This window comes from Anastrepha obliqua, chromosome 3 (genome assembly GCF_027943255.1).
Source record: "Anastrepha obliqua isolate idAnaObli1 chromosome 3, idAnaObli1_1.0, whole genome shotgun sequence".
Classification (NCBI taxonomy): domain Eukaryota; kingdom Metazoa; phylum Arthropoda; class Insecta; order Diptera; family Tephritidae; genus Anastrepha; species Anastrepha obliqua.
Window position 1 is genome coordinate 45,812,267 of NC_072894.1, and position 13,773 is coordinate 45,826,039.

General features: G+C 36.5%; 1 protein-coding gene across 1 annotated transcript in view; it reads right to left on the minus strand.

Annotated features, from left to right (window-relative positions):
- LOC129241944 (collagen alpha-2(IX) chain-like) overlaps nucleotides 1–13,773 on the minus strand; it is a 377,459-nt gene that overhangs the window by 317,082 nt on the left and 46,604 nt on the right. Inside the window, exon 4 of the mRNA XM_054878494.1 lies at nucleotides 11,011–11,168. Within this exon, the coding sequence (XP_054734469.1) occupies nucleotides 11,011–11,168 (158 nt within the window). The remainder of the gene's footprint in view (nucleotides 1–11,010; nucleotides 11,169–13,773) is intronic.

Sequence of the window (13,773 nt, forward strand, 5' to 3'; positions counted from 1 at the left end):
TTCTCATTGTACTAATGAGGCTGCGTTCGTACGAAATACTCGTAGAGTTATAAGTTTTCATAATGCGCATGTTAGGGCCAACGCTAATGGCAAGCGCTAATGGAATTTGCCCATCAGACAGGTGTTTCTAAACATTTGCATGGAATTGTAGGCTATTTATTAGAATATCATAGTTCTGTTGTTCTCGTAAATCGATTAACTGGCGCTGTTTATCTTATCTTTCAGCATAACAAAAAGGTTAATCTTCTGAATATCATTCCGTTTAACCACGGGAAATATCAGCATGACGATGCCCCAGCTCAATTTTTGGCTGGCTTAGAGAGCGTTTACACGTAGACGAACGGAACCTTGTACGAGTGATTAAAATGCTGTAGATATATATTTGTTTAGAAAAAGCATTACATTAGTCTATGTTAATTTTTGAAGAGCTGCAGCTGTGAATTAACCAAAAATGCGAACAAGTTCGAGCCACCGAGGGGGTTTTATAAATAGTTCGAATATCTTTCGGCCACCGTAGCCGAATGCGTTGGTGCGCGACTAACATTCGTAATTCACAGAGAGAACGTCGGTTCGAACCTTGGTGAAAACACCAAAATTAAGAAAAACATTTTTCTAATAGCGGTCGCCCCTCGGCAGGCAATGGCAAACCTCCGAGTGTATTTCTGCCTTGAAAAAGCTCCTCATAAAAATATCTGCCGTTCGGAGTCGGCTTGAAACTGTAGGTCCCTCCATTTGTTGAACAACATCAAGACGCACACCACAAATACGAGGAGGAACTCGGCCAAACACCCAAAACGGGTGTACGTGTCAATTATTGTATATAGGTATATATATATCTTTCGGACAAAGATGTGACTGTTTGCATATATCTTATGTAGATTTGTCTTTTCTTTTTGCTTTGCTTGTGTGATTTGTCTGTTTGAATATAATTAGTAAGGTGATAATTGGAAAACAATGTTTCAGAAAAGACTCCTTGGAACTTTTTTGCTTATTTCGCTCCTTTTTGAATATTTACAATTTTTCAATACTTTGCTGCATATATTTATCGTACGATCTGCCAAAACTCTAAAATGATTTCCCTCAATTGAGCCATTTTTATATTGTCTTATAGAGCATACACCCTTCTCTAAATTAAAAAATAAAAAATTGAAATTATTAATCTTCACATCACTCATATAAAGTATCCTTTAGCTACAGCCCAAATCGGTCTGTAGATATGGTTTTTTGAAGTATCTCGACAATATCTTAGTAAAGCAAGCTTTTAAACCATCCTCGCCATATTCACAACACTTACGACCGAACGAGCGTACACTCACACATATGCACATCCAGTTTTATATATGTACATATACACATGCATGTTATATATTACCTTACAATTATATATTGCCTTACAATTAGAACGTGCGCTAGGTATGCAAGTGGGTAAGAAGATTAATTCCAACAGAACGCATACTTTTTGCTTGTTCATCACTCAATGTCAGCTTGAAGCAGTTTTATTTATATAGCAGAAAATATGTATGTAGGTGTGTGTTTGTTGTTAGGAAACACAAATACAAATTGGTTATAAAGATAAATGTTTACCTCCGGCAAATACTGCATGAAAATTTTTAAAACGAAATGCATAAGTGCTTTTTATACAATACAAAAGTACATAGTAAATGAATTATAAACCTTTCTCAAGTTAATTAATTTTTTAATGAGCTTGACAACATATTAAATATTAATGTTATTAGTGAGGATATTATTTTACACATTGAAGAATGCCACTTCCCAATCTGTAAATCGGATATGCACAACGTGCCTTTATCGTTTTCGCTAGAGTTTTTGATACCTGCCGTTGATACCTGCCTTTGAAAATAAAAGCAAGTCTTTCGATTTTCATAGCGGAGAACTCAACCCTTTATAGCCTGAAATCTCGCATATACTTATAGTTTGGACCTCAATCGTTTATAATAAAAGTGTATCTGTGTGCTTTGAAGAATTTCTTTTCAATTTATTGTACTTGAAATATTTTGCAAAAACCTTTTCCTTCTGCCTGCTTGTATACATAAACTAATTTGTATACAAAAAATCTTAAAAAACTGAAGAAACAAAGAAACAACTTTTTCAATCTACACAATCCGGCACTCAAAGTGTAACCACTTAAAAAGGCCATACATTTAGTTTGGAAAGTTACTTTTATTCAAATAAAATTAAAAAATTTGTGAAAATAATAAAGAATTAAGAATCAAGTTACTTTTGCTCGATATGACCACTTTTTGCCTTAACTATGGCTTTGAGACGGTCCAGAAACGAATCGCAAGCTGCCCGAATGTGACTTCCAGGTATTTTGGCCCACTCGCAGACAATGGCTTTTTCAGCGCCTCGAGACTGTTGAATCTTCTAGTTCGGACCTTGCTCTCCAAAATGACCCAAAGATAATAATTCATAGGATTCGCGGCTCGTGAATTTGAGAGCCATTGTGTGGACGTTATGAAGTTCGGAATGTTGTTTTATTGCCATTCTTGGTTCACTTGAGCTTTGTGAGACGGTGAGGAGTCCTGTTGAAACGTCCATGGTCTGCTACCGAAATGTTTGTGTGCCCACGGCTTCAAAGCAACCTCCAGAATACTTTCCCGATAACAAATCGCATTTAGCTTGATGCCAGGCTCAATGAAAACGATTGAAGTGCGCCCATCTGTGGTTACAGCGCCCCAAATCATTAGCTGCGGGGGGTTCTGCCTCCTGGTGGCCAATCAATGACCAAATTTTCGTATGAACGGTCGATCGAATAAACGTTATCGTTTTGGGAGTTTACGAATTGCTCCATTTGAAAAATTTTCTCGTCAGAAAACACAATGTTCGGAAATTGATCGCTTTCTGCCAAACGAAGAACTCCTTCGCTCTCTCAAATCTGATTTGTTGTTGCTGCGCTGCTTTAGTGTGAGATTATGCGCCTTTTGGATCTTGTAAGGCTTGACTTTAGATAGGCGGATGCTACAGTCAGATATTTTCAGTTATTTCGCCCTTTGATTGGCACTTCGTCGGGGATTTCGCTCAAGTCGCTTTTTCACCTTTTTAACCATTTCACGTGACGTGCCAGTCTTTTGATGACTACCTGCATGACCTTTGGCGATGCTATCATTGAAGGAGTAATGGTGCGATAAATGAAAACTTTATTTACATTATGTGTTCGAGCTCACGAACAATCGCTGGTTGTGATTTTCCAGCCAAATATAATGCAATCACACTATTGCGTTTGAAGTCCATTACTGATTTTCTTTTTTCGCGCTTACTCTCGGCAAAATGCTTCCGCGCGCTTGTAAACAATACTCTGCACAGTCATATAGCCAACTAACAGACAGCTAATACCCCTGCAGACAGCTGCGCGAGCGGTCTGAAATTGGTTACACTTCGAGTGCTGGACTCCGTATACAAAAACACAAATAGCAAACATTTTAAATTTATTATAGTTTAAGGCTTCCGTCAAAATGCTTGAGATAATAGAAAAATTGAAGGTTAAAAGAAATATGTAAAAATGTGCGAACATTTTTTGAACGGAATCAATATAATCAGAATTTGTATGCACTTTGAATACTTAAGCCAAATCATAACCGGTTTAAACTTTTAAGATTTCATTGGAAGGGTATTTTCAAACCCACAATTTCATGGAAAATTAGCTCATGCATCCGTCATAAGACTCAAGCGATGGTGCAATATTTTAAATTCTCGCTCCCGTGGATCAATGGGCAGGTATACAGAAAAAAGTTTTAACTGATAAATTTAACCACACTCGCTTCTATAGTAACAATTCAATGTGAAATTGTTTGAATGTTGAAATGGAAGGTCATGCGCAGCTCATAGCAGGCGAAGTGTTTTGAAAGTTTAGCTAATCCTCGTTAGTAAACTCTTTTGGAAGTCACACGTTCAAACAAAGCCATCCAAAGAACTGATAGTCTTCTGGCAGGCAAGGGTGTTTTTGGGAAAACGTAGAGTCTTTCTCCTAGCAAGATCTTAGGGATCTACACGGCTGGATCTCTTATCAGCTATGCATCAGTAGTCTGGATGAATAGACTATCTCTCGTGGGAGTCAGAAGGATCTTATCGAGACTACAATGCACTGTGGCCATCTGTTGCACCGGAGCTCTTCCGACTACTTCAGGCCCGGCATTGGACGCTCTGGTTAGTCTACCACCTTTTGATGCTTTCATCCAAGGAAAGTCCTGTCTACGTGGAATCCAGTGGGACAAAACTGCACTTTGCTCTTGAATGCATCTGTGCTTCAAGCGGATGTGTATGCTGTTCAAGAAGCGATGAACTTTGTTGTGGAAAACAGAAGGAGAGACAGATTTATATGTGTTTGCAGTGACAGCCAAGCTGCGCTCATGGCTTTAGATATCCTCCCAACCCCTTCAAGGGTAATGGAGTCCTGTAAATCACCGCTAAACTATGTCGGTAGATATAACAGCCTGATGCTAATACGGGTCCCGGGACATGTGGGTATCGCGGGTAACGAGATCTCTGACTCTTTACCCGTTCTGCCACTTCCTTCTGCAGCCATCAAAGCTACGGTTAGCAAACGGGTTACTCTTACCCACAAGCAAGCTTGGCAGGCTGAAAGAGGATGCAGATAGACAAAACTGATGTTACCTGCCATTTCCGACCGAATATCGCAGTTTCGACTGTCACAAGCAGAGGGGACTGTAGGGAGCTGATTGAACTGATGACGGGAAACTTTCTATGGGCAAAACACAGAAAATGGTAGGCATCTCAGACAGTGCACTCTGCCCAGGCTTGAGGTTTTTGGCACCTTGGCTGCTTGGCACTACAAGATTTACTCAGATTTAAAGAAAATAAAAAGGAAGTCCGAGAGCAGTACAATGGACTTAATTGTGTCTGAGTGCTGTCTGCCCGAAAAAAAATGAGTTTGGCTCAGCTTTAATTCCAATTTTTGATGAGCAGCTTGTTATTATCCCACAAATGGGCAGTCTTCAGTTCCATTAAACCTCCGGTTGACATTTGGTTTTTGTGAGTAGCCTCTTTAAATTATAGGATTATTCTTAGGTTGGTCATTGCTTACCCACTGGTGTGTAAATCGTAATAAAGAAAAAAATCGAGCTCTCTATTTTTTATCCTCGACTAATCTAAATATAATTAATGAAATAAAAATAAATACAAATAGGCTTAGACATTAGTTTCAAAGAAATGAATGCTCTTAAATATTTTGCAAGAGACTACGGCAGATTTTTTATGTATTTCCATATTCCTTTAGGCACTTCATCATTTGAAATATGGTTTGTGTGTTTGTGATATTTCGATTATGAACCAATTCAATGCCAAGTATTGTATTCGCTGCAATGTTGCACTATTATTGATGTGTTGAAGTTTTGGCATGGGAGAATCATGCAAATACTTTGATTATGTTTCGAAATTATGAATGCGCTAAGTTAGGGCCGTCCTTATTTCAGCTGTTTACATTGAACAGTTTTATATAATTATTTGTTTTTATATGCATATTTCCATATGTTGATCGTTATATGGGCAATAGAAGTAAAGACCCATCAGTAATTTTATAGCTGACAACTATTAAAACTTCAAATAACCAAGTTATTTTAACAAAAACCTGACTCCTACAAGTAAGTTTTCCTACAGTAACTAAGAACTTATTAGCAAATATAAGCCACTCTAGTGGCATCTGCCACCGCCGAGAAGGTTTGTGAGTGATTCAGTTTTTAAAGCCCACTGTTGGTATAAGGAATCGAGTAGCAAATATATGCATGTAAGTATGTATATAGACGAATTAAGTAACATGAGAAGGTAGGAACACTGCTACCAAAATGACATCTTGTATTCCAATATTTTATGTCTAACTTCCAGTACGCAATACATCTTTAGACTTCCTCGTAAATGCTGATACAGCCTCGGTTGCTGCATTTCTAGCAGTTAATATAATCGCCTCAAAGAAAATAATTCTATAATATATCCAGATAAGGTCGAACATTCACATCAAATAACTGTTTGTTACGATATTTCGAAGTATGCTCTATTTAATATTAATGTGCAGAGGTTTTATTATACTAAAATCACTTTTTTAAATAATGTAAAAAGATGTAGCGATAACATACATATGTTATAGGGAAGTAGTTATAATATTTTTGGTTTTGAATCATTACGTACACATCTGACAACACTGTACGTGATCTGGAATTACTTATGTTTTTGTTTTTTCTAGTGTTTCATATATATTTGACAGACGTTAGTGACAGTGTGTGTTCAAATTTCAAAGCGCAAGCTTCTTTTTGCGGGTGTGGTTTTTTAGAAAAAATAAATCTACAATACTAGGTATGTGCTAATGTTTATTTATTTTTGGGTTATTATAGTGTTATATATGTACTCATATTTTTTTTATTATTTCTAGTTTTCTTATTTATTAATTGGGTTTTTATAGAAATAAATTGAAAATTTTGTCTCGTAGAGATGGGGAAGTGTCAAACAAATACCCAGCGTCAAATAGCTGAGTTACTAAATGTTTCGCAGTCCAGCTTCGAAATATTAAGAAAAAATTGGACGCTAAGAAACCGAATAAAAGTACAGAAAATTTTGTTTGAGTATAACTATTTGGCCACCCTCTGTAAGTCGTATCCCAATACCGTTGAGCGTCTGTGGTTCTTTAAATAACTCAAACGTCTAAGGGATCTGAAAAATAAGTTCTACGAGAAGCAAACACATTCTAACGATGCTCATTTTTATGAGCTTTACGGATTTTCATCATCGCCGTCAGGCAGCGTCTTAGCTTAATCAACTAGCCCTCTCCAAGTTGTACGATTCAAGACAGCATACCACCAGTTATGCATTTTCAGTTTCTAGACCCTCTTTTACATCTGATGGCCAGCGTATTGTGATTTAAAAAGGATTTTTTGGGACGTTATTTACATTTGAGTAGTTGCGATTTAACGAGTTTAACGACATATTTCCCTTTGCAAATCCGCAGCAGCTCCTCATTGTATCTGATTCTATAACAACCATCCTCAACTTGGACCATACACTTTTTGTAAGACTAATCTTGCAGAAGTTCGGAGATTTTTTTATTATTGATTGGTATTACTCATAACTTAGAATCATACGCCAAATCTGGTGTTATTATTTTTTATAAATAGTGTATTTACAGCTGCGTGAGAGTAGTCTGGAATTTAGTAGTTTGCTGCATGAAGTCGATTTTGGTTGCAGTCTTGAACGCCATGGTGATTTTTTAGTAGTATCCACAGGTACTTAAAACTCTCTACGCCTTCAAAAACTTACTTTCCAATAGTTATATTGCGTGATATTTTACAGAGCAAAACTTAACCAGCTCAATAAAACTTTGTAAATGTAATCCCAAATTCTTCCGAAGCTACATAAAGATCAATACGTGTACCATAAATTCGAGTAAAAGCTCAGCATAACAAAGGGGGTCACTATTGCATGTCCATAAGCTAAAATTGTGCGAACGTATTTTGGCATTCAAAACTATATAGAGTTCGATACAAAACGGAGCTTCCCTGTATCACATATACACGCACGAGTGTGCATGCAAAGGCGCATTAGTGCATAAGCGAATAAGCGACGATGGAAATAAATACCTAATTTCCCCAGATAGCTTCGCGGTGGATTTGCATGGTGTATCACACATTGTTGTACGTTGCAATTATGTGCGCTGCATTGAATATGTATTTTTATTTTGCCTACGCAGGCTGCCTTGTTCGCAGGTTAGCCATTCTCCTCCAAAATGACTATCCATGTAGCAGGAGCTTTTGTTGTTGGACTCGTACATTGTGGTTGACATATGTACAACGTTCTAAGCAGAATGTGCTTATTATTTCCGCTCTTTTTGAATTTTGAAATATTTTGAACATCGAAATATGTTTTATATAAATTTACCGTACAAAAGTTGTTGCTTTACTCAGGTTAGGTGAACTTTAAAAACTGATGAAGAAAAAATGCACAGCTGTATATCGAAATTGGGAACATAAGTAAGTACTAAAAGGGTTAAATAGGGCATCTTTCAATATGTGACGTGTATTTTAATGTAGGTATATATAATTATGGTATATTCCGCCTCCGAATGGCTGCCGGTTTTAGTAGCAGCTTTTTCATGGCACATGACAAAATATACAATAGTACTTTTCTTTAACATTAAAGATTTCATAACACACAAAGTCATTGAAGCCGAAATTGATCCAATTGTAATCACACACAATCTCGGTCGGCAACAGTGAAAAAAATTTGGATTTGTATTATTTGATATTTTTTTATAATTATTTGTTTTTTGTTTTTTTGTGCTTTATAAAACATACTTAATAAAAATTTGTGGAGAAATTATATTTCTCCCGGTGAACTTGAACATGAGATAGATCTGACAAAAGTTACATACATAACAGCCAACAGTGATGCGTTATGGCTATTCATATAAGCGAAATCAGTTTAGTTGGAAATTCTACGCGGCTCTGAACTCAAAATAGTTAAATTTTTTGAAACCAAAAATGCTGAATACTCGAATCTATTATTGTTTTTTGCTACATTTCTGCTGCAACTGGCAACTGAATTGGGCCCGTCTTTTTCGGTTCAAAACAACAGTTGGTTTAGAACCACCTGTACTCAATTTGAGTTCATTATTTCCTGATTCCTACTGTTTTGTAATGCAAGTTTCGTTTTCGAAATAGAGGTAATGACTTGATCTTGCTGTTTTTCCGGTTATTTCTCCAATAATTGGATTCGGGACTATTTAATACATTGCGGCGAATGGCACAGGTATGTAGAATACCTTTTTTGAAAGCACTTTGTACAAACTTGCATTTTTACTGAAGATTTGTGTGCATTTTTTGCTCTCGAGAGTAGCGAATCTGGTGACAAAGCATGGACACCGTTTGTGGTATCAATTTCAGAAGATTGATGATGACACAAGACATCACACGAGATCAGTGGGAGTAAAACGGCGCTAGTCGCTAATTAAGATTATTTCAATAGAAATACTTTAACACTTCAACAACAACAACAACAAGAGCAAAAACAACACATGTTTAAACCAGCTTTGCTTCATCTGCGATTACGCAATTCTCTATTTCATCTTTCATAGATTATCGGAGGTTTGCAATCTGCTCAGTGCACTATATTAATTTCTTTAAAAGAGAACAACGGTTTACGTAGTTCCCAGAGTTAAATTCTCTGCAATGGAATAGTAGTTAGTTACTCTCGTACTGGTACGCAAGCAAACAATTTAAGCTCATGCCGACTCTCTGCCGGGTAGCCCCCTTGTCGCATATTCTTGTGGTGGCTTCAATTAATGTGGCTGCTATCTGCCTATCAGGCGGCAGCAATTAATATTAAAATGTCATTACTCATACCCCACGCCTCTAGTGTATGCTCTTACTCTGCCCTCCACCCTTGCCTGCTAATCACCCTAAGCTAATCCGGCAGCTAAAACTCTTTGCATTTGTGTATTTCGGATTAAGGAATACTTGAATGAGTTTTGTAAAAATTGAAGTTTAAACCATAATTAGTACCGGTCTTACTCAACTGCTTGACCACTTAATAATGCATAAACAATACGAGCCCATATTAGCATACACAAGTATGCATGTGGACTGCTGTTCACCTGCCCACATACCACTTATGTAAAAGCCTAAGTGTGCACTTAGAAATGAAGTATAACAAATAAAAGCCCTTCAACATTCACGTTAAAACCACTAAGTAGACAATTATCGGGTTTTGCATATTTGTATTGGTATTACTGCAATCGTAAATACACACATAATAGCTAAGTCAGCGTACGTGCATGCCCATTCAGTTTATGTAGAGTAGATTTAGTTCAGTATTTGCAGTTAATTTGCGCTTACTTCGCTAGCATTTATTAGTGCACTTTTACATATACACAAATTTACAGGTACAGCGAACATATGCGTGTGTTTGGCTTGTGTGTGTTAGCAAATCAATTGCCAACTGGAAATAGGTAACCGCAATAACTGTAAATATATGTTTTATTGCTGCTTCCGCTCAATAGAACTAACGTATTGTCGCCACTGCAATTATGAACACACTCGTTTATGAGTACTTTCTGTGCTTGTATTTGTACGTTATTGTTTATGCATTTACTTCCACATTTGTGTTGATTATGTACTAATTATTGTACAATTACTAGTATCAGCCGATAATTGCAAAATTTATGTGGAATTCGGGATCAATGTTTATTAATGTAGACAAACTATAAACCAATGGTGGGCAAGCAAGTAAGCATACGCACGCACACATAAATGCACATGCGCGATAATAGATAAACACTTCTGTTAAGTATATAAACCCCAATAATTACTGTCACTAATGGCTGTTCTTGCGAATGATTTATTACCTACATCAGGAATGACAAAGAGCCATATTTAGTGAAATAGAATAAATCTTCTAAGATAAACTTATTTTTTTTTAATGTACAAAAGCTTACAAAGCGATAAAATTATTATATAAGCTTCGGATGCTTTCGGCCGGCATTTTGGTTGGGATGCGAACAAATGTGTCCATGAAAAACAGATTCTTTGAGGGACTGATATATTCTGCTGAAACTGCTGCGCTTCGTCGCTAAACTAATGCCGTGTTTGGATTCCAAGATTCCGGCAGCACAAAGGAAATGATTTATGCCGAGTGAAAATTTTCAAGACGGGCAGCAACTAGGTGAACGCCTGGGAGAGATGAGTGGTTGTGATAATAATGTGACCAAGGCGAATGCATGTGTATGTTGTAGTTTGCCGGTGTGGACACAGTAAGGTAGTGTTTCGCACGACTGGGATTAACAGGATTAATTGAGGAATAATGATACCTATACCTGCACCACTCAAATTTGTTTTCCACTCAAGTTCAATGAGCCGATACTTGAATTTTTTAAAGCGTAATGTCTAGCAAAAAGGGTGCGCCATTGTATAATATAATTATGCCTACTCGAAGTATGGAGTGCATATAACGTATAATGATTTTGGTATTTATATAATCTTAATTGATACTTACCGCATCAGGACCGGTGGGAAAATCAACGAAGGCGGGAAAAGTTGCCGATTCACCTTTTGGACCCGGTGGACCCGGAGGTCCCGGAGGACCCCGTATACTATCACCGGGTGGTCCTTTTGGTCCACGTTCACCCTTTTCACCTTTAATTGTACGATAAGCTGCAAGCAGAATACAAATATATAATTTAGTATGTTGAAAATAAATGAAATGATATTTTAGCACCACGGTGCGTATACGCAACTACTGTTTTCATGCAATATATAATATATTATTTAAGGGGGTAGTATGGTTAATTCGGTGCAAAACAAGCATATTTTTCGAAATTTTTTTTGTCGACACAGTTGATTTATTCAAAATTTTAAAATTACTTCATTATAAAGTCATATTTAAAGAATATTGTGTGAAATTTTCATTGATTTTTATGAAGAAATGAGTTGGTGGCAGCGAATCTTCGCGGACGTCTCATAAAAAAGTTTTATTGCGGTGTCCCTCAGAACTCATTACTGGATCAACTAAAATCAAAAAACCAAATTGATTTCATCAGCTAATAAAGTTTCGCAGGTAACAACGTCGATTTTTTTTTTTTTTTTTTTAAATTTTTTAAAGCGCTTTGAAGTCAAAACACCGATTTTTCATAAAAAAAAAACTTGAAAACTTTGTTGTTTTAAAATATGGCAAAATTAAAAAAAAAAAAACTCGACGTCATTACCTCGTGAATAAAGTAAAGAAACAAAAAAACCAAATTTGAAAAGAATCGGTGCAGTAGATATGAATCTACAGTGGACACCGACCGTAAAAAAGGCAAGTGTGAGAATAACGCGTTTAAAGATTTGTGAAGATTTTTACAGCGTGAAATCCGGTTGGAGAGGTAGATACTTAATCCTTTGTGTCTTTGTCAATTTTACTCTAATGCACTTCAAACTTTCACACAACAATCTTAAGATGTTATAGAATAATTTAAAAAAAAAAAAAAAAAAAATGAAAAAAAAAAATACCATACTACCCCCTTAACATACGCCAATGCGTCTGTGAACATCTTCAATTATTAAGGAGCTTATATGTAAATATGCAGAGCTGGCATTATACTTGACACGCCAGTTAAAAGTACATCCCCTCTATCCAACGTCTGCAAAATAAAATACTGCGGAGCATATAGCCCGGGAGCCAGGGGTCGATTTTGGACTGCGTTTTTATACCGTCAGCTGGTACAGTAGCGGTGGATACGTGCGTGGGATGCTGCGAAACGTGTCGAAAAAATATTTCTAACAACTTATTTAATACCTGCTGAAGTTTTTTTGTGTATTGTTGACATTTAGTAGAATAAAAAAGATAGTCATCTGCGCCGTAGAGGGAGGAAAATACGTCAGCTGAACAGGCGAACTTGTAAAATAAATTAAAAAGTAAAACTACTTTATGCCAATTGAAATTTTTTTACATAATTTTGGATACATATGAAAATATAATAATGATGGTTAACTGCGTTTATAGCGGTGGGAAGACCGTCAGCCGAAGCGTTGAAAATTCCGCGCGCCGCCGAGATGTATGAACGCAATGATACATTCTTATATCGGCATGAAATGATGAGGTCAAAATGACCCCTGGTTCGCGGACTAATAGTAAACATGCCATCCTATATAAAGAATATATTCGTGACCTTGGCATGCCAACTGTGGCTGAATCAATTTGCCATAGGTAGATCACAAATACGACTAAAAAATAATGTCAACGCTGCAGCATCCAGCTTACTTTGGCTGAATTTTTCTCGAAGACGTTTTAAACGCACAACGTTTGCAAATCTTGTTGAGAGCGAATAATGATTATATTCTAAAATGCTTCTTAAAGCAAGGATCCTTTTCGAAATACTAGTTGCAATTTTATAATGCTTCAACAAAATGTCTTTGAATTGTTACTAAAAATAAGAATAAAAAGAAGAATTCGTAATTATACGTAGAATTCAGTGTATTTTATGGTTAGTCAGCACCGCTGGATTTTTTTGGAAGTAACGAAATATTTGCCAAGGGTCACATTTTTGCTTCTTTCTGTACGAAAGGCAGGAGACGATTGAAAGGCAAAAATAAACAAAACAAAATACTTTACGAATAATGAAAAGCAGTGCGCAGTAACTTGCGTTTTCTTTTGTGCTTGTGTAAAGATCACGACGCCAAGTGTAAAAGTGTAGACAACATCAATTCGTTAACCAGCTCTCAGCAAATTTGAAGGAATCAGCTGATTTATACAGGGGTCACAGGTAACAGGGGTTATGACAGCATTTTATTTACGAAAAACTGGAATTGTGTTGTCATGCTACTGCGTTGACGTCTGAACCATAGAGGACTAGACGCGAAACTCTTTTTCTCATGGGACCGCTGTCAAATTGTGAATTATTAACATTCGTCAATAATGAAACACAGAAAGAAGCATTAATTGGATAGTTTTTAAACAACAATTGGGAATTATCAGTTTCTAAACCATCACTTTGGTTAGCATTCAGTGCTCTGTTTCCCATAAACACAAGCAGTATAAAATACATAATAAACAAAAAATAGAAAATTAATTAAAAAAAAATATTCATAATTGACACAGAAAAGTAATCAACACGAAAACCATAATTATAAAGAGATACATAAAATATTGCGAATATAATAAATTGGTTGGTTAGTTAAAATGGTGATTCATCCGGAATCCAACTAGCGGTTCCACACCATTTGCGGCATGACTATATCCAGTCTGTGCAGTTTAAGACCCTTATTAGGTTGTTGACAT